The sequence below is a fragment of the Trichoplusia ni genome, chromosome 4 (genome assembly GCF_003590095.1).
Source record: "Trichoplusia ni isolate ovarian cell line Hi5 chromosome 4, tn1, whole genome shotgun sequence".
Taxonomy (NCBI): Eukaryota; Metazoa; Arthropoda; class Insecta; order Lepidoptera; family Noctuidae; genus Trichoplusia; species Trichoplusia ni.
This window is the reverse complement of record NC_039481.1, coordinates 11,605,681-11,629,620: the sequence shown is the minus strand read 5'-3', so window position 1 is coordinate 11,629,620 and position 23,940 is coordinate 11,605,681. Positions and strand designations below refer to the sequence as shown.

Here is a 23,940-nt window from a genome sequence, read left to right as displayed (position 1 = left end):
TTCCTAATTGTAATGTTTGACAAGTAATAGTGTGGTATGTTGCTCAGTATTGGTAAATATGTAGGCCATTAGCGTTTGTGACCTATTGTAATGTTGTGATGTGGGAGGCTGGTGTCGGCGTCCTTTTTACTATTACGATGGAGTTTAAAGTGACGAGCTCCGCTGATCTCTGCCCCAGAGTCCCGCGACGCCTGTCCCCGGAAATATGTACAACTCAACGATGCAGATTTGGCAACATTCTCATATTCCATCTTCTCTACCTAATAAGTAGTTACATACTATATTCAATTCGAAGAATTGCTTTTTGTTTGCTATTAATGTGTGTCCAAGATAGCAAACCAGATTGTTACGTTTAGATAAATAAATCCTGTAAGCCATGAGATTTTGTAATACAATAGATCCCTACTTCTCTATTATTATAAATAGTTGGAATACCTAACCAGATAAATTGATCCAAGCAGGTAAACCAAGCTTTTATATTTCGAGATGATATAATTTGTCAGTTAATTGACTACAAGGTAGAACAGGTACCTATGCCTGTCTCAATTGATTATTTTTTAATTGTAATTCCATTTTATTATTTGTTTCATATATTATTTATTTATTTATTTATTTATTTCATTTCATTTCATCTTACAAGCTAACAGATGACACATCCAAAACGCTTATAAGATTAATAGTTCGGTGTTACACATCCTCGTCATTATATTTAACAATGCAAAATTATTTAACAATGTCAGGAATGAGCAGAATAATCATAATTAAAAATTGATCAATAATATCATAGGAAAAAAAAATACAATCTGAGTCCATAAATAACATTAATATTAAAATAAAATAGCAATAATAATAAAAAAAAAAAAAAAAAAAAATAAGAAAAACAAAACGCAGCTAGCAATTAAAATAATAATTAATTACAGTTAATTATGATAACTAACAATATTATGTCAATTTGATGGCTACAATTTATTTAAAATTATTTGAAATTCTTTACACAAATGTCCTAATCCATCGGCAAATAAGTCTAGCTCGTGGTGCTGTGCAAGTATGTCCCCAATAAATCGGAGTGCGCGGTTGGTGGGCGCTTGACGAGCGCGCTCGGTACGTGCGCGGGGGGGCTCCAGCAGTCGCGGGCGGCGCCGAGGCGCCACCTGTCCCTGTGAGTTTGCCGACACGTTCCCAGGGACTAAGATGCGGACACGCTCTAGTATTTGGGGACTATCAATCCTATTGTGAATTATGGACAGATATTGCATGACTTGAGACATTGCCCTTCTAAATTTCAACGTTTCAATGTCCACCATACCAGACACGAATAAGGAAGGGTATAAGTAGGGATAGTATCCGTACTGTTTCTTATAAATCCATCGAGCAAATTTACGTTGTATTTTTTCAATCATTAGAACGTATTTCTCTTCATAAGGATTCCAGATAACTGCACCGTACTCGAGTTTACTGCGCACATAGGCATTGTACAATACTTTTGCGACCCGTGTATTATCAAACTGTGACGCAGTCCTTATGACAAACCCTAACATTTTGTGCGCTGACTTACAAATTTTGTTGATATGCGTGTGAAAGTCTAATTTGCAATCTAATAGTAATCCTAAGTCCCTAATCTCTTTAACTCTTTCCAAAGGAGCGTCAGGCAACTTATAATTAACAATAATGGGCTGTGATTTTCGCGTGAACGTTATTATTTTACATTTGAGATTATTGAACGGAAGGTGGTTTTCTTGACTCCATATAGACACAGCATCAATATCTCTCTGTAATGTCACGGCATCAGCCTCAGTTTCAATACCCAGAGTTAGTTTTAGGTCATCCGCAAATAGGAGACACTCTGAAGTCAAAACAACATCTGGTAAATCGTTGATAAATATCACGAATAGCAAAGGTCCTAACGTACTACCTTGACTCACTCCTGACCTAGTAAAGTAGTCTCCAGAGTTATATCCATTGAGCCGCACATATTGACGTCGATTATTAAGGTAACAAGAAAAAAAATTGAGGAGCTTTGGTACGAATCCAACAATCGCCAACTTTTTCAATAGCATATCGTTATCCACTAGGTCGAAGGCTTTCTGGAAGTCAAAGTAAGCCGCATCAACTTGCCTTCGCTTATCCATTTGTGAGCAGATATAGTCTACATGCGCGACCAAGTTGGTGGTGGTGGAGCGAGCTGTACGAAACCCATGTTGATCATTATGCAGCTGGTGACCGATTTGGCGCTTGATGGAATCACTTAGAATTGCTTCAAAGATCTTACCAAAAACGGATAGGACAGCTATAGGTCTGAAAGAAGTAACATGTGTGCCTCCGTCTCCTTTAGGAACAGGAGAGACTCGAGATAGCTTCCAGATCTCAGGATATCTTGACTGGGTCAATGAAAGATTATACAAATACAGAAGTGGCCGCCCAAGAACTGATATACAGTCCTTAACTAAGAAGACAGGAATGCCATCCGGCCCCCCAGCCGATCTTGGCTTAAGGCGTCTCACTGCCTTCTTCAGATCATTTTCATCTACTGTCGTGATGGAAACGGAGGCCACATCTCGATGTATATGTGCATATGCAGCTTTTGCAGCAGTATCCGGGTTTAGCTCGGGTTTCTCTGCATGGAAAACGGACGCAAAATATTTAGCAAAGGCATCGGCTGCGGCTTGATCTGTCACTTCAGTATTTTCATATATATATGTATCTATGTACCTTCTATCGTTTTTCTTCTCCTTTACATATTTCCAGAATTGCACTGGATCGTCAATGATATTTTTTTGTAATACAGTCATATATTTCCGGTATTCGCAGTCAATCAATTTCTTAACCTTCTCTCTATAATATATAAACATAGCCTTGTTAAATTCTTTGCCCTCTTTTTTGAATCGCTTATGATGAAAGTGTTTGTTTTGTATATTTTTTATTATTTCTACGTTGTACCATTTTGGATATATGTATCGCTGATTGTCTGACAATTGTTTTTTAATAGGCACAAACAGATTTATAATTTCGTATAATTTCGTATAATTATGTAATTTGTAAGTCCTGGCTGGATCAACGAGTGAGCAGTAGATTATCCTCGGATTAGATGAAATTCGATAATCCCAGGTGAGTGAGTAGACATTGTATAGGTAGTCTAGGAGCGGCCGGAGGGGACACTCCCAGTCCCAAATGCAGCGAGGGGCGGGCTGACGGCGGGGCGCGAGGGCGCGAGGGCGCGAGGCGGGGATGATGCGCGTGCGCAGCGCCGCGCCACCGCCCGCCGCCAGTCAGCGCTCCGCCGGCGACGCGCTCACACGTCACGGTACGCTCCGCCCGCAGGACGCAGTGAATGAGTGAACACACTACACACCCAGCATGTTGCACGAGACGTGGCCCATCGCGTGCCACAAGACCGAGACCTTCGAGCTGGACGCCTTGTTCGCAGAAGTCAACAACAACTATTTAAAAGGTTAGTGTTTGTTGAGGAGTGTTGTGGTAGTGACACGAGTGGTGCCGTTGTGTCAGCTACTCAGACTTGACTTCGCTCGACACCCGCTACTCAGCAGCTGAACTAGGTTATATGCCTTGTTTACATCGCCGCACCACTGCTACCTCACCGTGCAAAATCGTTTTAATATAGGTAGTGCATATTTACTAACTGTAGCAGTCCCAGTAACTTTACATACAGCACTCAATTAAAGCTTTACACATGGTAAACTGTTCGATAGGTACATAGTTCTATATAATTTGACAGTAACACAAGACGAATAAATATAAAATAATGTTGCAGGTAGGAACTCGCTTGCTACGTCTTGCTTTCATAGTTTCTCATACCTACTAGTTTGCTGTTTTAAGTTTACGTCAGTAATGTCACATAAATAGTAACTAATCAAATTTTAATTTTAAAATGAATAGATGAAAATATATATTAACTTTTTAGCTTTAAATTATTTTTCTAGTTGCCAATACTGAACCGAGCACGATCTAATTAGGTATGTTGAAAATATTGTAACTAAACTAATAATAACAGGTAGGTACCTATATGTGTGCGTATGTAAATTGTTGTAGAAGACTTGCCTTCGTATATAGCTGACACAATAAACGTCAACAGTGGTGTTGTGTGTGTGCGTGTGAGTGAGCATCGTGTGCCAGTACGCCGAGGCAGCGAGGTACGAGTGGCAGCGGTGCGGCTCGGGGCTGCGTGTGTGTGAGTGCGCGGGCGGACAGCCGCTCTCGCCGCCGCTATCTATTAGGATGATCACAAATAAAGCGGTGGTGTCGCTCGTCGCGAGCGCCAATCGTGGGCAGAGAGCGCGGCGCTGCGCTAGTGTGCGGCGCTCGTGACGCGTGTTGTGTGCGTGTGCGCAGAGGGCGAGGCGGAGTGCGGCGCGGAGGGCAGCGGAGACGCGGAGAGCCCGCCCCCCCTGCCGCCGTTCGGCTACGCCCACCCGGGCGCGCTGTCGCCGTCCCACTCGCGCAGCTACCAGGAGCTGCGGCCGGCGGCACACGCGCGCGACATGCAGGCCTACGCGCACCTCGAGGAGGTGTTCAAGCCGGGCACGCCGGGCGCCGGCTCCACGGACGGCGTGTACCTGCGCCGCAGCAGCCCCGACCTCAGCCCCTCGCCGGAGCGCCGCGACGACTTCCGCGCCGTGCACTACGACCAGTACCCGCCGGCGCCCGCGCCGCCGCCCTACTCCCACGACCATCACCATCACGTCGACGGGTGAGTACCGAACTCCATGCATTTACAATTCTTTGTTTTGCTAAGACCTGACTACTTTTTGTCCTGGATGACAGACTATAATATTCTAGTTTTGATAAAAGCCAGTAAGGTGACGAGGCGCAGTCGACGGCTGAAGCTAATGTTAATACACATTAGTTGACGTAGCGACTTAAAGCATCACCTCAATCAGCATTCTATTTTTGGTTCGGTCGTACGGTTACCCAAGAACATTTAATAGGTACATGGACAAACCACAAACACAAAATGTTTCCATCGTCCAAACGTCGAACCGCAAACTTGCCTACTAGCATATTTTGTTATAAAATATATAATTTATGATAGAATAAGTGAGGTTACTTTTAATTAGTCTGAACGTTAGCAATTGGTTTTCTTTTATTTTTATGTCAGAATGTCTATATTATCTACAATAGCTGTTGCCCGCGTTTCTTGCTTGGACCGGGGTTCCCGTCTAAGCCAAATAGGTTTGTTGTTCCCGTTTAAATCATATAATCAATATTGAAGCCTAAATTTAAAGCCGTATTTCGCCGAAATTCAAAATTTTAGCCTGTGGTCCACCCCGGGCTCTAAAATATCTGTGCACCGAATTTCATTAAAACCGATTTCGTAGTTTTGGTGTAAAATCGAGACATACCGAGACAGTCAGACAGACTCTTGCATTTATAATATTAAAGACTACTTTAGAAAAGTAAAATGAAAACCAATTATAACTATTTATTTACAAAAGCAGAAAGACAAACGAAGGCGCTATGGAGTATACATATAACTAGTTAGCACTAGCATTGCTTAATACTATCGTTATCGCTTTAGCATCCTTGGTTGTGCTTTTGCGATTAATATGATTGGAAGTTGCTTCTTTTAGGTAGTTAGTTAGTATAGTAAGACGCGGTAGGCGGTAAAGTTGGAGGAACGAATTTTCTTGAAGTAATTCACCATGTATATTTCCTAATTATACAAACTCATAACGTCGGCGCCCTCCTCCAAGTCACCCTAGAATTATCGATGTGGTGTTCGATATCGATACCAATGCTTGTTCCTTTTCTAAATGAGGACCATTTTTCTGCTACAAAGTTCACGTTTAACAGTTTTATTCCGCTGCTAGGTAGTGTACAGAGTTTATAAGCCTGCAGATAAAACTCAAAATACTGGGTATTGGTATTTTATGTAATAACTATGCATTAGTAGGAAGAATAAATAGGAATACAGAAAAACGTGGTTCTAAAAACTGTCATTTTGACTTAACAATCGGGCACTTTCATTTATAGTGTTAAACAAGCATAATGTAATTTATTCTTGGCATTTCGACAATGCATTCAGTTAGAAATGGCTACAAAGGTCGGATTATCTTGTAGTATTATAGCACCAAAAAAAAAATGAAATGATTAGCTAATGAGTTTTCCTGTTGTGGGGTACTCAGAGGTCTCAGGAAACCCATTAGGACCCATTTTTTCAGCCTGTAAATTGAAGAGGTCTTTCAATTCTGACAACTTTAAAATAGAAAGTGGTGTTACTCAGTATAGGAGGAACTTGAGAACTGAGTTGGCAAAGTTAGATAAGTCTAATAAAAAGTGACTACTGATGAACACACCTTGCAAGAATCCCCCGTTTTGAGATTGCGTTAAGGCTGTCAGGGTAGGCAGAGCTTATCATAGTTCCATTACATTGATGCGCCAAGTGGCGTCACGTGCGGCGAACGTGCCGGCGCGGGCGCGGCGCGGCGCGCTTGCGACACGCCGCATGCCGACGTGCCGCTGCGGGCCGTCGCGGCACGCGCCGAGATACAGGGCCCGCTGCCTGCCTCACTACACCACTCACTTGTAACACCACTACTCATTGCTTAAATCAAGAACGGGACGACTAACTCCTTGTGCTAACGTATGTCCGCTTCACCCATATTTTATCCTTGTAAACATATCTATTATATACCAAAATGGCTGGACCTCGTGGTTTCACGAACATTTTGCCATCTCCAAAAAATCAATTTCTTCGATTTTTTGCTTTCAGTCTTAAATCGTTTTGGGCTAATAATTAGGCTAATTGTGTCCTCAAACGTCGCTACCCACTAGTAATTCCTCTGAAATACCAATCCGGTTGTTAAGAAGACAAGCGATTGCATTTTGGATAGTAGTTAGATTTTTCAGCTGAATGTTAATAGTTTCAGACAGGAAAGTAACTAGTAACATGTTTAGGAAGTAGTATCATAATTGCCGTGGCGCTCTTGGCTCAATGGTCCCATGATAAACACTTTTTAATAAGTTTGTATGCGCGTAGTACTTATAAGCCCAATACAGTTTTCCATAAGGATAGTTTCGTCTAGCCAGTACTGGTTCGTCCAGCCAGGGCTCTGGCGGCCGCTGCGTGTTGCGCATGCGTCATGTTTACAATCATTTTGTTTTCACCGCTCGTTGTCATTGAGCTGCACTATCTGTCCGACGTCCGCACTGTTTGTATTTCGTGAGATGGTACCTAACAAAACATAGCGGAGATATGTTTTGTAAAACTTATAAACCTATTCGTAATGGTACCTAATTGTTACAACTATTAATCAAACGCACTGCCATGGCCAGCTACGGTTTCTTTATTTTACCAAACATATATTTTTAGTTTCAAATAGGACACTAAATAATCTGAAAAATTGAATCGTCGATGTTTCGGTTACGTATCAAATCGCGCTGCAGAAGCTGGCCTACCCCAGAGGTTTGCTACAATAGGGAGAAAAAAAGAAACTGGTGGAATGCAAGTCGGACTCGCGGACCTAAGGTTTCTGTACTACAGATCAATTTTCAAAATGAAATGGTCAATGGTCATATTGAATATATGACAGTACAAACCTTCGTACAAACCATTGCTTAGACGGTAGACCCGGTTAACTGCTCATGATATATCTTCAAGTAAGAGACAAACTTAATGCTATTAGAGTTCGGTTTTTACGCTTTGGGTATGGAACCTCAAAATATAATGAACAGTGTATAGCAGAGACCGCGGCCAGCATGATGCGCGCGGTGACGTCACACGAGTGGGCCGCGAGCGCTGCGCCAGCGGTGCGTCGATAGCCTTACCTAGACATTATATAGGACTAGCTTGTGGGAAGATTAGATTTATTTAGACTGTGCGATCACGACTCCTTGAAGATTCTTAAATACACATAATTTTCGTTGGACAAATGCAGCAAGCGATTGAGGATTCAACTAAAATCTTTGTACACCTATGGTATAGATTTCTTTACCCAAAGGGTAATAACGAACCTCAAACTACTCAGGCATTACCGTCGTTTGTTGTCTGTGTACATTTTGTTGTTCCAAATAAAATGAATATCGTATATCGTAATACCGTTTGTCCGCTTTTCACCTAGCTGTAAAACCTCATGAATGTAGATAGCAAAAGAGTTGCAAATATCAAACTAAAGTTTTTTTTATTAAGTTGGTTGTATAAAAAAAATATAATGTAGATCTGTATCGGTCAGTGTAGTTTGCGTAAAATGATAACAATATTAATAATCATCCAGCCATACTTACAAACTTTTGCGTTAAAAATATTAGTGGGATGTGTTAATTATTTAGCTGCCTACCTACGCAAAAAATGTTGTTTCTGTTGATGCAGCCATTTAAGTGTGAGTAGCAAACCTTAGAAACAAGTTTTCAGAGATTCCCTGCGTTCCATCCTCGCGTCTCGTATTTATGAAGCCACTCCAATACAAAACCGACATAAACCCTCCCCGTACGATGTGTTCATGCTGCGCTGACATCACCCAGTCCATTGCTGACCATCGGTCTCTCCAGGGCCCCGATTCTGCTATTTACAATGGCCGATGAATGAATGAAAATTTTCATTATTCGTATTTACAACATAAAAAATTTGAAGTATAGCTCGGGGCGGAACACTCACGGTCAATACAATGAGTTTCCAATTATTGTGTCTGCATAATGCTTAAGAGAATCCAACTGTCATTAATTCATAGGCCATTGTAAATAGCAGAACCGGGGCCTGATAATATAATTTACCGCCCTACCGGTACTGCTTATTTTTTTAAAGAGATGATATTGAAATCACTATACATACTTATAAATCGCGATATTTTTTGCCGTGTAAAAAAATAAAGATAACATTGCCTCGGGACCTCAATAGATCACAGGATTATAAATAGGTAAATTAAATAGTTAGTAATACTCGAACAAGTTAAATCACGTACCTACTCTTTACTAGGTATCTTGTTATATGAAATTAATAATATTTGACTGGCATGTTTGCTGACTTCTGTACTGGAGGACCTGGGTCACTCTGGGTTAGATTCCCCCTCGGAACCAATGTTCGAGTGATGACGACGTTCATTTCTCCTGTCTGTTATTATTTTTCTTTAATATGTATGTATTTTGGATATATACATTTTATCTGTTGTCTAGTACTCATAACACAAGCTTTGCTTAGGTGAGCAAAAATAATTTGGCTGTTATAATGTTCAATGCTATGTGGACCAGTTCCTAAGATTTTCCGAAAACTTTGGCATTTGCCTTTAACTTGTATTTATTTGCCTAAGGCAAAACCTATTCTTAACTGTTTGGATGATAAGTGAGACGTAAACTGTCGTTCGTGATTTCGTGAAGCCCACCGTGACCAAGTGTAGTCTCAGTACAGTCAGTACAGTCAGTACGCAGTACTCCAGGAGCCGTGTGCTCTGTGTTTGTTTATTTTGTGTTTGGTTTATGACCCGGCCACTAATGCTTCGCAATAAACTGTCGGCTAGTACCCCTGCACCTACTTAAATTATTATAATGACTGCAGCTGCATTTCTACCTAGCTAAAATTATTATTGACTTATTTTGAGTTGGTTCAGTGACTATGTTATAATTTTATTCGATAGTAGTTATGTAGTGTGAAACAAGAACACCCAGTACATTAAGCACATATAATATGTAACGTTCCCTCTCGTTAGAGTCTCGGCTGTTTAAGAGCAATATGTTGTATTAAGCTGGATCGTATGTGTCGTTGTGTGGTTTCTGCGAATGAGTAACGCTATCGTGCACTTCCTGCGGTGCGCGCGCGCCGGCATTGTGCGCCGCGATACTTAACCTAGTGAGAGCGACCCCCGCGCCCCCGCGCCCTCCCCCCGGCCCCCTCCGGCCGCGCCGCGTCTCGTCACACGCTCGCCTCATACTAGTCGACGATCAGCACACTCGGATTAATTTATGGCAACCACTCTAAAAATAAAAACAAACAAACCCTCCAAACATGTCAATTGCTTGTGCAAATACGGCCGAGGGCCCGAGGGCTCTACCTTTGTATTATTTGCGCTGCATGAGGTTTTTGTGAGCACAGGCCGCGTCACGGCCGCGTCGCCGCCGACCTTCCTGTGTATAAAACCTTAACACCATATTAGCTATTGCGGCTGTTCTGAAACGTCACCAACATCATGCCTTTATTTTTTGTATACTTTTGTAATGCAATGTATGTAAATATCGTCACCTACTTTGACTTTTCCTTTGTTTGTCAAAGCAACGTTTTATTGCAGTTTAGAGCGCGTTATGAGTGTCGCGACCATGTTCAGTATGTATGTGCGCCACCCCGGCCTGACAGCGGCGCTCGACGTGCTACCGTATTTACAACGCGCCTTGCACGTACACACGCGGAGAGTACATGAGTGTGTGTACAGCGCGCCGGTTTTATTATTGACTTATTCTGTTTGAAAATAATTAACGTCGTTAGGCATGTTTGCGTTTTCCTCCAATATTCGAGTTTGTTTATTGTTACCAATTAGTAGGCATAAGGAAAATCCCCATTGGAGGCGGTCAGCGACAAACGGCCACCGTTCTAGCTCTATTTATGAAGCTCTGCTAATTTAATCATATTATGTTTATTATTATACTTATGAGTGTTGCAAACCGCACTGAAACCGCCTCAACTAAAACAAAGGAAAGGGCTTCGAGTTAACTTGTTGGTAGTTACGTCCCATGTATACATATTTGTATGTTGCCTGTAGATCACACCTCGAGAAACGCGACTGCTATCATTAAACAGGAGCTGAAACAACTAGATCTCAGATTGTCTCCCTCGGCTCCTTCAATGCTGTTCGCATGGACCGGAGTATTGAGGAACCGGTCTCTTGCATATAACACAACATAACACAACACACTGACGCCGTAAATAGCTTCTTCGTCCCCTTTACTGAAGCTGAGCCGAGCAGTTGTAGTCATTATAAGACAAGGTTTTGTGTGATCCACGAATGCCTGTCCGAACGCGAGACAAAGATCCTAAGCCAGGAAGTCGTATTTTAAAAGAAAAAAGAAGTGTGTTAATCGCGGCGGAGAATTATTATTGCGGTGTATGGCCCACGAGTTAGTGTTTTGGTAACTGCAATCGTAAGGTTGTAAGCAAGAGAACATTGAGTTATTAAGGACATTTTTTTTACATTCCGTTCAATAGCTTACTATATATTAATATCGACAAGATGATGGGAGTAGGTACTCCAGCTGTGCTAAAGGCGACTGAGTTTTAAAAAGACTAAAGAATGTTATTGCACGACCTCATGAACTAGCGATAGAACACGGCCTCAACACAAATAGTTGATCCTGCGCAGGCGCAGGTGACAAGCGGCGCTCGCTTCAATGTTTGTTGAAGTGACACTAAACTTTTTGTGCTCATCTAATGCGCCATTTTACACGTTTTAAGAGTCTTCGGATCGTTTCCAAATTTGTACACACAATTTTTTGTGCGTGTCTAGTGACGGTTCAAGTGTCCCGAAATGAGTTATTTGTATAGGCCCTTGACGTTCCGGTGCGGGATTAGTTCGAGGATGCACATATAGCGACTCGCTGCGAGGGGTTGCTGGCTCATGGCAATCGACACCCGGCCTAATGATGCATGACGCCGCGTTATTGCTTGCTCGGAATACATCATCATGGTTATGAACGTGCTTGGAGCCCGTTAGAGGAAGGCTCGTCTTAAAGTGTAGCACGTGCTTCAGTCCGGCGTGAGCGGTCACGCTGCGCGGCCGGCACGTGCGCGCCCGCGGCCCGCACGCTGTGCGCCGGAGCGGCGCGGCCCGGATGCGGGATCACCTACATGCTACTATATGGGACGGTAATGGAAGATATGCCTTAGTATTTAGTCGGAACGTGGCAAAATTAAAGAACAATTCAGAGTCGTAACCAGTATGGTCACAGACAAAACCATACTCTTTTTTTTCAAAAATACAACTAACATTTCCGAATCCCAAAATAAATGTTACAGTGAAGTTAAGATCAATTAGAATCAATCGAATTAGAAAGCAATCCATTAAAATCTGCCTAAGGATTGCTTTTATATATAGATAAGAGAATAAGTATATAAAGCTCGAAAATTCAAAAATGCTGGCTTCAGTTAGGGACAAGTTCAAATATACTGAGAAGGCAGAAGTCGTAGTACTGCCAAGGCTCTACAGATATCTGCTACATATCAAACGCCGTTATATCAGGCATATCAGGCATGTATGATACAGTAGTTATGGTAGATTATAAAACTCAATCACATAGGCTATCCCTGTATTATACCATTCCTGTCCTGCCAGGGCGTGACGTGCGCCAGGCTTCGCGAGGCCTGGCTGTGTAATGCGCACTCGCATGCTACGTGCGTGTACTACCTGCGCTCTACTTCCGCGTTCTCGTGCAAGTCGTATTCGTGCTGGCAAGGCGGTGCGTCACTGTCGCCAGCTACATCAACTGCCCTCATAGTACGAGTAGGAGATGAGCTCGCTTAACTCGACAGCGAGACCGAGAGCGTCGTGGTTGTCCCGTGCCGCGTAATGAATGCAAGCGGGTCGAGGGCGGCGCCGCGGGGCGCGGGCTCGGCGGGACTGAGGGGCACGCGGGCGTCGGGGGGGGGTGGGCGACGGTCGCACGATAACGCGTACCTACTTCCGAGACGTTCCGAGCCATTAGCCTTACTGCGCTCTACTTAACAACTACACACTGAGTACGCGGTGTTCTTGAACTATGTTAAAATGTTTCACAGCAGCAGTACATGCAGCCTTTAGCCGCGCTCTGCGACGCCACGTACCTGCAATATGTTCGTGTCACCGTCCCGCACCTACTTACTAACACTCAGGCTGCTATTGCTCTTGCGAGAAGACCGCACACGTGCACCTTTTCTATAATACGATAAAACGCAACGTATTTTGATAGCGGTCTTTTACACCTTCGCGGGTAATCAACTTTATGCCAGTTGTAACTTAGAATAAAGTCAAAACTCCCTTCCGGAGTGGGGCGTGCCTAGAGACGAACAAAGGAGTAATCTCGTAAGAGATCCTGATTTCCTCTGGGTCGCCTGTTTTGCACTATAAAGTCTTATTTGAATAAATATATTATTCAAAACTCACCTGTTTCAAAAACTACTTTTACCTATCACTTATTTCAGTTGCGAAACAATAGAGCGCGCGCCTCTGTCGTAGGTACTCAACCTGCTGTTGTTTCTAAGCGAGCAACTTATTTGTCAATTTGAATAATGAATAGTAGTATTAAGTAGAATGAGCTCACTCGCTTAATTGAGTGTGTAAATTAGTACGGTACGTGTAGGTAAGCGCACAAGAGTCGCGCTGTGACAATTAGCGGGCGCCATGAAATATAGCGCTCATTTACATAACGAGCTGGTCGCGCCCGCCGCGCCGCGCCTCTGGGGGCTGGCGGAGGGACTCGCACGATTCTTTACTCTATGTCAGGTCTCATGTGACAAAACGAGTAGGTACTAAGATAATGTAATTTAATAAGTTTATTTACTTAAACCTTTTCCTATGTCTGTAATCAAATACATAGCTTGAATTTAATTCCCCACTTCCCCAAAACCCACTTTAACCCACTTCTGGTTTTCGAGGCATGCATATGTATATTGCATGACGATGCAATATTCTGATGACATGGAGCTGGTTTGATGCTCGGGTGGAGCTCGAGCTGGAGATAGAAGGTGACCTTTGGAGCGCTACTTGATTCGTTTTGAACTCGAAATATTAAAAAAGAAATATCTTGTGTTTTGAATAGTGTTAGTTTTTATTAAAATTGGCTTGCGCATGAAAAGGAAATTTTGTTTCCCGAAAAAAAGATTGAATTTCTTGAATAATGTTTTAAGGACAAGAAGATTGTAGTCCTACCCATACCTAATGTTAAAAAATATATTCGTTTTCAGTAGCGGTGGAGGAGGCGGGGGCGGTACTGTATACTCACGCTGCGCGTACGCAGCTGGATCACCTTACTTCGGTAATGGCGCCGAGATCGCCACACAACCTCAAATATGGAACTCTAGTGCAGGTAGGAGCTATGCCTTATAGGTAAGATGGCTCGTATTACCTCGTGCCAGGAGCCCAGTAATAAGGCGTGTTGTTTGTGTGTCGCCAGGCGGCTCGCCCAGCTACGGAGGCTCGGGCGGCGGCGTGGTGCTGGGCGAGGAGTACGCAGAGGGCGCGGGGGGCGCGGAGGGCGCGGGCGGGGGCTCGCTGCCCGCCTTCAGCGCGCGCTTCGGCGGCGCCTTCGCGTGCGCCACCTCGCGCCCCAACACCGTGTACGGCGCCGCCGTGCCGCCCTACTCGCACCAGGTGAGCGCCGCTCCGGCCGCGACCACCGCCTCTGCTGACCCGACACCCACACCACTGCTTCTCTATTTCCAGGAGGTGTGGAACTTGGAAAGTAATCGTCGACCACAGCTGTCCGCTGCTGCCAGTCTCTCTGCCAGTAAGTAGCCATTCTAAAACAAATGTGTATCCTTCAAATAGTTGTAAAATAAATTAAACTAAATTTAGGTTTCTCATTGGATAAGAGCGGTTCAATTCTCGCTTCGATTGTGAAATGGAGCCGACCTATCCCTACACCATTGATATTTCTAGACAGATTGTTGATCACCGAACTAAATATCAATGTATTTAAGCAGGAACTAGGAGTATAACTATAACAACTATCAGTTATCTAATGGTATGTATATCATTTATATTAGGCATTAGCTTTTGTCTCGTCTACGAACTAATATAGAAGCGAATTAAAAACAATATGTTGATTACATTGAAGCACAATGAGTGCGTGTCGCGGCCGAGCTCAGGGTGTGATTCACAACAGCTGCTGCTTGCGATCAGTTCGTGCTGACCGTGTACGTTGTACTCACCCACTTGGATAGCAACACTAGTGCGCCATGTGTGCCACGGCCAGAGAGTGCGAGTAGTGACACATAACCCTACAAGTAGACGCCCGTAGGTATTGAGGGATTTTGTGCAATGCATAAGGTTGTGAGGAATACAAGAGACAAGAGCGTGTCGCCAACGATAAGATCGTGAGTTAGATGGTAGAGCTCCCGCGCCCCGATACGCGACGCGCGCAGCCGCTAGTGCCGCGACAGATAGCAACAGCGCCGCGGCTTTTTGTGGCAGGTCACGAGGCGATAGCCCGCGGGACGCATCCCGCAACTCCCGCCATGTTTTTTTATAATAATATAAGCGATAAGCGATTTCCAAAACTCGAACTCGATAAGCACACAGTTCCGGCATTATTTACGACCGCTCGTGTGAAAGCTCGTAAATTATACTCTACACTTAAACCTTCATCAGTCTTCGCAATGCGTCGGAACACATTTTATTTTAGTTTGGTGACTCGTAAAATGCTTTAATGACTTAATATATTTTCTCTGAAAAGATATCAGTTTTTAGATAAAAATCTTCAGTTGCAAAGCAGCTTACAATAGTAATACATGAAACAAATGAGAACAAGTGCTCGGATATGAGAGAACTAAAACTAACATAAAATATACCACATGTTTTCCTCTAGTCGAGCCCACAATGGTGTTAGCACAGAACTACGACTCTCGGAAATGAAAAGTTCATTTGAAATCAGCATAATTATTTCAAACAGTTGCCCAATTATTAAAATACTGGAATGGCTATTTTTATTAAATGCTGTTTTCCGCCACGTCCATGTTTAGTTTCGAGAAGCAAGGTCGCGTGTGGAAGACAACAGGCACCGTGCAGCCCGCGCGTGTGTTGCCCCTGAAGCACACACAATGACACAACAGAGTTTAATTAGCAAGAATCGCGGTTTTCCTCGTCGGCTGCGGCGAATAGAATCGCGACCGTAGCGTCCATAGATTATAAGCACTTCTCCGTCGGCCGGCGCGCGGCGGTCTTTTAAACTAGCGACACTCGAAGCCCGTGTTTACGTAGGTCACTCGAAAAAACCGTGTCTTATTTTAAAATGAAGTCGTTCCCTTTTAAGCGCATTAAAATCGCATTCCGTAAATGGTATCGGATAAGGCACGTGCCGCGCAAACAGTCTTGCGTCCGGCCGGCGCGGCGTCTCCGCTGCTATCGCCACAAACAAAGCTCTACAAAAAACATCGCCGGCCCGTTGTCTCCGCGCGCGCCGCATATTTGCTCACTGACACTAACGTCTCTAATGTACGCGCTTATCACTAGATGGCGCGTTATCGCGTTCAGGACGAGCTCCTTCTAATTTAACACCATTAGGGACATAGCTAAGCAGTGACGTCAACGCGTCACTCGCTTCCTCTTCAAGAACCTCCACAGTTTGCAATAACAAAACAATTTCGCAGCCACACTGCATCTGAAACTGAACACTTTCATCATGTCTAACGAGGCCCTCTTTTGGGTTTGACAACAATAATATAAACGTGTTACGAATGACATCTTACGTAGCTGTCATTTTTAATATTTATTGTACCTATAACACCAGTTACTTTTATCGAAAAATTGGTCACAGCACATTTTGTACCAAATTATAATAAGCGTGCAGAAAGTGTATGTACGAGCAGAGCGCGCAGCCCGGCGCGCACATGGCCGGCTCGCGTTACAAACGCCTGTAACGGCCGGCTAATGGCATCCATGTTTAATGCTGACTGCTATAATGGGTAATCGGAAACGGCACCATTCATTTTAGATGAATCTGTCAAGTATTGTGGCTGGCGATGCGTTGTGTAACCGAACACGTCGCCACACGGTGCCTATGACCGTGTGATCACTAACACTGCTGGCATCATCAACCATGACTGCCCAGCACACATGTGATCCGTGGCAGCACGGACTGCTAGTGCTGCGCCTGTCACTGTCACTTATCAGTAAAGTGCTAACTGCAGAAGTGGATTTTTATAAATGCTGGTGAAATATTGATCCCGTACGTTAAAATATAACACTTGCTACTTGCCTAGCCTCATAAACGTCATCAATAAGAAGGAGAGTTGAGAACAGTCTCCACTGAAATGATTATTTACATACTATTGCAAAAATACCTTCTACTAATTAAACAACGTCGATTCGTTTGTTCTGTTTACCACTTGGAATTCATTTTTTATACTAATTAATCAGTTAGTTACAGCAGGGTCATATGTAAGACCACGGCTATCCCAAAACATATCACTATCTCTGAAAATAATATAATATCTACATGTCAGTAAGTTGTTTATTAAATTGTCTGCACATTTTGAATAATTTGTACATAATGCTTTCAGCAGAGGATATTTAATTGATTGGTGTTTTTTGAAAGCGTGTCTTATTTTGAAGAATTCATGTTAGATATACTTGGACGTGACGTCACGGAGCTGATACCCACCAGATTTGCGATATTCTCATACGGATCGAAATACTTATAATTTTATTTGGGATTTTCACAAGTACCAATAGGGATGATGACTGGGTATGAAAAGAAAAAATCTAATTAGTCCCTCAGTTAAATAATTGAAAAGTATGAGACACGTATTTTTTCCTTTTTCAGAAAAACTATAATTGACAAAGATTAACTGCTTTAAAGTTTAGGAGAGGGGGCTTGTGACGTAACGATAGGGTAAAATTTATACTCAATCGTAACGTCACGCGTAAGTTTCATTCACTGTAATTTGGTCAATTTATGTTTGCGGGACAAATTAAAAAATAGGTTTCCATTATTATACAAAAAACTACAAGACGGACACTGCAAAAAAAAAATTGTCATCATCCCTATTCTGAATGTTGGTTATTGTGAGTCGGGCCCAGTATAATACTGCGTCCGTGATATGGGGAGACTCGATACATTTAAATTCTTTCTAATGCTCACATAATTTTTTGGGCACTGGTCACTTATTCTTGCTCGCTGATTGTTTTCAATATCCTGTATTTAAGTTTTATCGTAAATTTTGAATATTCCGATTTAATACCTTGCCAATAATACCTGCATCACTACATGGAATCATCGTCTATTTTTTAATTTATTTTTATCTTATTCAGCTACGATTACTTAGTAACTACATATTTTGTAAACGATTCGTAATTAATTCTCAACTTACTGAATACACAGTAATCGTTTACTTTTTATTCTGTTAGTTGAGAATCATTTATTTAGGCCAAAATAATGAGGTGGATATGATTTTTTATATTTACAATTATTTTTGAGACCACGCACAATGACAAAAATTTTTGTTTTCGAAAAGCGCTCTTCTAGTAACTATTTGTTTTGTTGTTTGACATGTGCCAAAAGGCTCTACTTAGAACGGACGGAGTGCAGACACACACGTTTGGTCCGCGTAATATTTGCTAGATAAGTGCGAAACAAAGCTGTCTTTATGAGTCCGGGACAAACGAGAAGTGCCAAACGCTGAGTCCGCACGCGTCACGCAGACACCGCGGACGTGAGCCGGCCGCACGTAACGGTCTTGGATTCCATTGAAACTGTACGCGCCCCGCTGCCACACACACACACACACACACACACACACACACACACACACACACAGCCCACCGGACAGAGTACTCCTATCAACACCATTTGTTTGTTTTACCGAGTCAAAAATCACATTTAACCAGCTTTAAGGTACTTTTTCTGGAGACGCTTAGAAGAAAAAAAAAACAGTTTAACACAGCAACATTTGAAAAAGTTCAATAAACAGCAAAATCAAAATGTAATCACAATCGACTGCTTCTTGTCCAATAGGTAACCCGTCTTTGTTCTCGCGCTCTACAATATCTGAAAGAGAGTTGTGGAATATGATATTTTTCTGATATTTAGATAACTTCATGGGAGAAGACTCGATCATTTTTATAGGCGAGCACGAGGACCTAGCTGCAACGTACAGAGGCCTTGTTGAAAGCTTTAATCTAAAATGTGATCTACCAGGGATCATTCATCTCCGCTTCTTTGGGAGAGCAGACGTGAAGCATCCAAACTATTTTACTTTATATTTTGTATTAATAAATACTAAATATAGCTCACCAACAATTTTTTACCCGATATACAAATTGAATACATTTACACTAATTCACAACATTTGTGTAACAATCTCGTATATGTAATTAGATAGGTACAGCACTATCGCAAACTACATGTAGAAATATAAATAGGTATAATAATATCACTTGTTATATTGGCCAGTTAAGAGGATTTTCCGAAAGGATAGGTTCTAAACGACTGGCAGTCGTTGGTTCGCCGCTCACAAGCACATCAATTACAGTATGAATATAATGGCGTGGCTACTTAGACACATAGACACATACCCTTCAGACGATAAAAATATTTAAATCGAAAGTTGTTAGTATAAGTAAGTCGCTTTAAATCACGATTCATGAGATACAGATAATAGACAACGGTACCTTCGTAATAGGGTTCCGTTTTTTTGAGTGCCTTAAGTACCACAACATCATGAGAGGACTAACTAATCATGCTCACCTAGACCACATAATGTATGTCTTATTACATCCGTGACAATGATACGATTATATACCTAAAGCCTTAACTACTTTAGCACCTTTGACCTCGATGCTGCCTTGCTAGGAACGGTTCCAGGTAATAAATCGGTATGGGTCTGAGCGTTGCGTGCGGCGTGTGTTGTGTGAGCGGCCAGCGGCCAGCGGGAGCAGGGTCGACGTTCGCGGCCGTTACTGGCGAGTGACGTCACGCGCAGACGTGCGCGCGCGCGCTGTGTCAGCACGCGCTCACGTGCGGCTCCGACGGCGATGAATCAACAACTCTCACTGTCAAGGCCGCGGACTGGCCATGTTGGGCGCTCCATTGTTTTATTATGTTCTCTACACAAACTTATGCTGATAAACACAAAATCCGCTGTTATTGTTTCATTTATAAATTGAAGTTTGATCATTAGGCACATGATCAATGACCAGGAATGTTCACAATAGCGCTTGCAACTATTGTTTTTTACATTTATTTAATTGTCCTACAATCCAAAGTTTCCTCATGTCTTGTTGTTTGGATAGCTATTTGTATTTCGGTAATATGAGTAAGCATGTTCTATCGCTGTTGAGAGACAGCTGCCAGCCGGTGTCGGCTGCTTAGCAGACATCGGCAGGGAGCTGGAACGGCAGACCATGGAAAGTGTTGCAAGTAGTTGAGTGGCGACGCTCGGCGGGATGATGTCAGGGTATAAGTTGTGAGCTAACTAGCGTGTGTTGCGACAGTCGACGTGGCGGAGTTTTTCACGGAGGGGCGTGAGTGCGTGAACTGCGGCGCCATCCACACGCCGCTGTGGCGTCGCGACGGCACCGGCCACTACCTGTGCAACGCGTGCGGGCTCTACAACAAGATGAACGGCATGAACCGGCCGCTGAAGCAGCCGCGGCGGCTGGTACGTCAGCGCGTCGCCGCGCCGCACGCGCCCGCGCACGCGCACGACGTACGCAGCCCACTGCTCACTCCCCCGCCCCGCGCCCCCCCCGCGACTCCCGCCCGAGATCCGCGCCCGCCGAGCGCCCGCTCGAACTGCTCGCCGCGCTCCGTAGCGCGACTCCCACACCCTTGTTCTGGTTGCAGTGGCCGCGGAGGGGGCCCCGCCGGGCGCGGATTTCTACAAGGGCTTCCTGTTTAACGGCATGGCGACGACGCACGCGCACGCGCTGCCCGCCCCCGCGCCGCTCGCGCACCCCGCGCACCCCGCGCACCCAGCCTCCACCCCCTCTGACTACAAACAGAAGAAAGGGGTACGTGCCCCACCCCACCCCGCCCCGACCCGCCCCTCACCCGACGCCTGCCCACTAACATCCATCGCTTTTGTACCTAACATCACCGTTGTCACTAACCCCTGTGTAGTTAGTCATGCATGCCAATGAGATATACATGGTTACGGCGGAGGAACAGCGAGTGTAACGCGCGTGTATGTGTGTAGATGGGCACCAAGCGGCCGGGCATGTCGTGCACCAACTGCCAGACCACGACCACGTCGCTGTGGCGCCGCAACTCGCTCGGCGAGACCGTCTGCAACGCGTGCGGCCTCTACTACAAGCTGCACAACATCAACCGCCCGCTCGCCATGAAGAAGGATTCCATACAGGTGCGTACACAAACCTACTACCTACACCGCAACCTTACAAAGTCTTCAAAATCACAAGCACACTTTTGTTTTCGAGTTACCACATCATATAATTTGTTAACTATAATTGATCTATCTATTAGCTTGCATTTGTGTAATTACAATTAGCTAGAACACGTTCTGAACAGCAACTATCTAATTGCAACACACCAATAATTGAAGTTTAATGCGTTGACGCATCCATTTAAGAATGTTTTATAATTAGCCCTCGATTGCCGTCCCATGCACGTATGGTACATGCCTTTGAATCTCAATTAATCATTACAATAAACAAACACCCAAACATGGCAATAGAAGACAACAAACTAAACATTGTCATATAAATGGTCTGATTAGCTTACCGCAGCTACTTCTCAATCTTATTTTTATTAATAAGTACTAGTGTCGTGTGTTGGGACGACATTTGGGCAAAATTTATTTAAAAATAAAATTATGCCAGTTTCCAGACTAAAAAGTCCACTTAGCATATTAGAGTTGATCAGTTAATTTTTTTTTTAGATACCACGCCGTTATTGTCATTATTAAACAGTGTTACTTGCACACATGTTTACTTTATCTAAACTACGAGATATTTTTAGCTAATGTTGTTTTTAAAAATATTTCAGACAAGGAAGCGAAAACCGAAGAACAGCATAAAAGCGGAGCGAAGTATCAAGACTGCTGTGCAGCGCACCATCACGTCCGGCGTCAAGATCGAGAATCTGTGTAAGTGTCGAGCGCTGAGCTCCTAGCCTCGCTTGTCATTCCTACCCCGAGGTGACTGCCTGCCCCTCCTCCCCCCTAACTAGCTTCCATATGTTATTTTGTTAAAGTTAAGGAGGTGTTTGACTCAAGGTTTTATTGTATGTTGAATGCGTGTTCGAAGTGTTAGTAAGGCTTGTGTCGTGGTACAGTGGAGACTGGCTCGGGCGGCGGCAGCGGCGCGCGCTCTCCGCTGGCGCTCAACTACTACGTGCAGCCGCACCCGCTGAAGCTGGAGGAGCCGCCGCCGGCGCACAGCGCGCACGGCCCGCACGCGCCGCACGCGCCGCACGCGCCGCACGCGCTGCCGCACGCGCACGCCGCGCACCCGCACGCCGCGCACGCGCACGCGCTCTACGACGACGAGTACCGGCGCTCCGCCGACGAGCGCGTCGAGCGCCCCACCGTCGTGTCGCTGGGCAGCTGAGCGAGGCGCCGCCACCTCGCCCTATAGAATCTCAGTTGTTAGGTACGTTAGCTAGGACTTAGTGTAGGAAGCGCGAGCGACGAGTCGCTGCTAGTTTACCAAATACGGAGGCGCCGCCTCGCGACGATGTACTGCGTGCCACGAGTTAACTGTGTGTTCCCACTGTTACCAAATAATAATTATGTATAATAATAAGCGATGAGACTGTATCTAAATCATTCCTAAAGTGTTGCATTCCTAGGTAGATAGCTTATATGTTCATATTATACATTATTGTAAAGAGTACTATGCTGATGTTAAATTAAGAGGCTGTTTTAAATGGAAACAGCGAAAATTATATTTCTATGTTGAATTATTAAATTTATATTTTTGTAATTGTAAAATATTATTATGCTAAGGTGCGCACTCACATGCTCTCTCAAAGACTTAATGAAATTTGAAATTCTGTGGCATAATATTATGATAGTTTGATACTAGACGTTAGTGTTAATTGATCGGATCAGGTGGTTCGTTGAATACTACTTGCGTCGGTTATTCATGAAAATAGTAGGCCCATTGTTAATGATTTGAAAGTAGTTAACCCATACACGCATATTTATCCGGATTTTCCGATAAGTTATACGCGTGTGCAATGAAGTTATAGGTATATTCATAGATTATCCGTAGGTTCTCGTTACAACATTAGCTGCTGGTGGTCGTCATCATCAGGTTGCAAGAGCATGTAAGTGCGCATCGCGTGCACATCTAGTAAAAGTATAGATTACCTAGATAGATAGTATAGAATATCGTTGACTCCATGACTTCACGACACATTCCCCGAATACGATAGCTCGTAGGAGAGCCGCGGGCCCTCCTGCGCGATAGTTAAGCGGAACGCATAGATCTGAGAGACCTCTCTAATGCTAAAATCCGAATTATATTATATTAATGTTAACAAAAATAAATAATAAATGTAATTTTATGTTTTTTTTTATATTATGTCGACTATTGTTGCATGTTATATGAAAGTAATATATAAATCTCATAATGTTGATGGAGTACACGCGAAGCTGTCGTGTGTGTCGTGGCTTGCGGCTGCGCAGCGCCCGGCACTCGGCGACGAATATTATATTTACGTTTGTAATACATAAGTGTAGATATATATAATGATGTTACGGTATTTATGTGTTGTAGTTACTGTAGCGCGTTGTCGGACAAGCGTCAATGAGGTAAACATGTAACTTTGTAAATAGTAAATACTTAAGCGATCAGAAGTACACCACGAATTAAATCAACTTAAAACTGATTCCTGTCTTTTATTAATTTTACGAGTAGCAGTTACGACAGCTCCCAGCCGGAACCAAAAAAAAAACAAAAGTCAACTTTAAATGTTAAAGTACAGACGTGAGGCTTTAATGTAACTGATGGGTATTTACAACTGTTCTTATTACTTTGGAAAGGTACCTACGTGACCAAATACGATAGCGTCATTCGCACACATGATACACACACAGGCACATACTCGTGAAACATACAGTCGACGGCGACGAGTGTACGTGGGGAGCGAGTGGGGAGGGGGGAGGGGTACGAACTGAAACAATATGGCGGCTTATCAGTGAGCATCGCGTCACGTGCAATGCCGCCTCACGCCCGCTCCCCCCCCCCCCTTACCTCCGCGAGGCTCTGCTACACCGTTCTTTATTAGCTTTTCACGGAAAATATTCGACAAAAAAACAACTGATAAGATCGGGCTGAGGTCGAGCGGCGC

General features: G+C 43.7%; 1 protein-coding gene across 6 annotated transcripts in view; it reads left to right on the top strand.

Annotated features, from left to right (window-relative positions):
* Nucleotides 1-23,478, top strand: part of LOC113493018 (transcription factor BCFI-like) — a 31,267-nt gene extending 7,789 nt beyond the window's left edge. Inside the window, exons 1-9 of one of the 6 annotated variants that reach the window (XM_026870789.1) lie at nt 3,247-3,448; nt 4,348-4,705; nt 13,871-13,992; nt 14,080-14,276; nt 14,349-14,412; nt 20,470-20,636; nt 20,822-20,986; nt 21,631-21,730; nt 21,919-23,478. In XM_026870789.1, the coding sequence (XP_026726590.1) occupies nt 3,355-3,448; nt 4,348-4,705; nt 13,871-13,992; nt 14,080-14,276; nt 14,349-14,412; nt 20,470-20,636; nt 20,822-20,986; nt 21,631-21,730; nt 21,919-22,193 (1,542 nt within the window). In that variant the 5' untranslated portion in view covers nt 3,247-3,354 and the 3' untranslated portion in view covers nt 22,194-23,478. Of the gene's footprint in view, nt 1-3,246; nt 3,449-4,347; nt 4,706-13,870; nt 13,993-14,079; nt 14,277-14,348; nt 14,413-20,117; nt 20,333-20,469; nt 20,637-20,821; nt 20,987-21,630; nt 21,731-21,918 lie in introns of those variants that run through there. The other 5 variants (XM_026870788.1, XM_026870787.1, XM_026870790.1 and 2 more) reach the window with 5 other exon arrangements.
* The last annotated feature ends 462 nt before the right edge of the window (nt 23,479-23,940 follow it).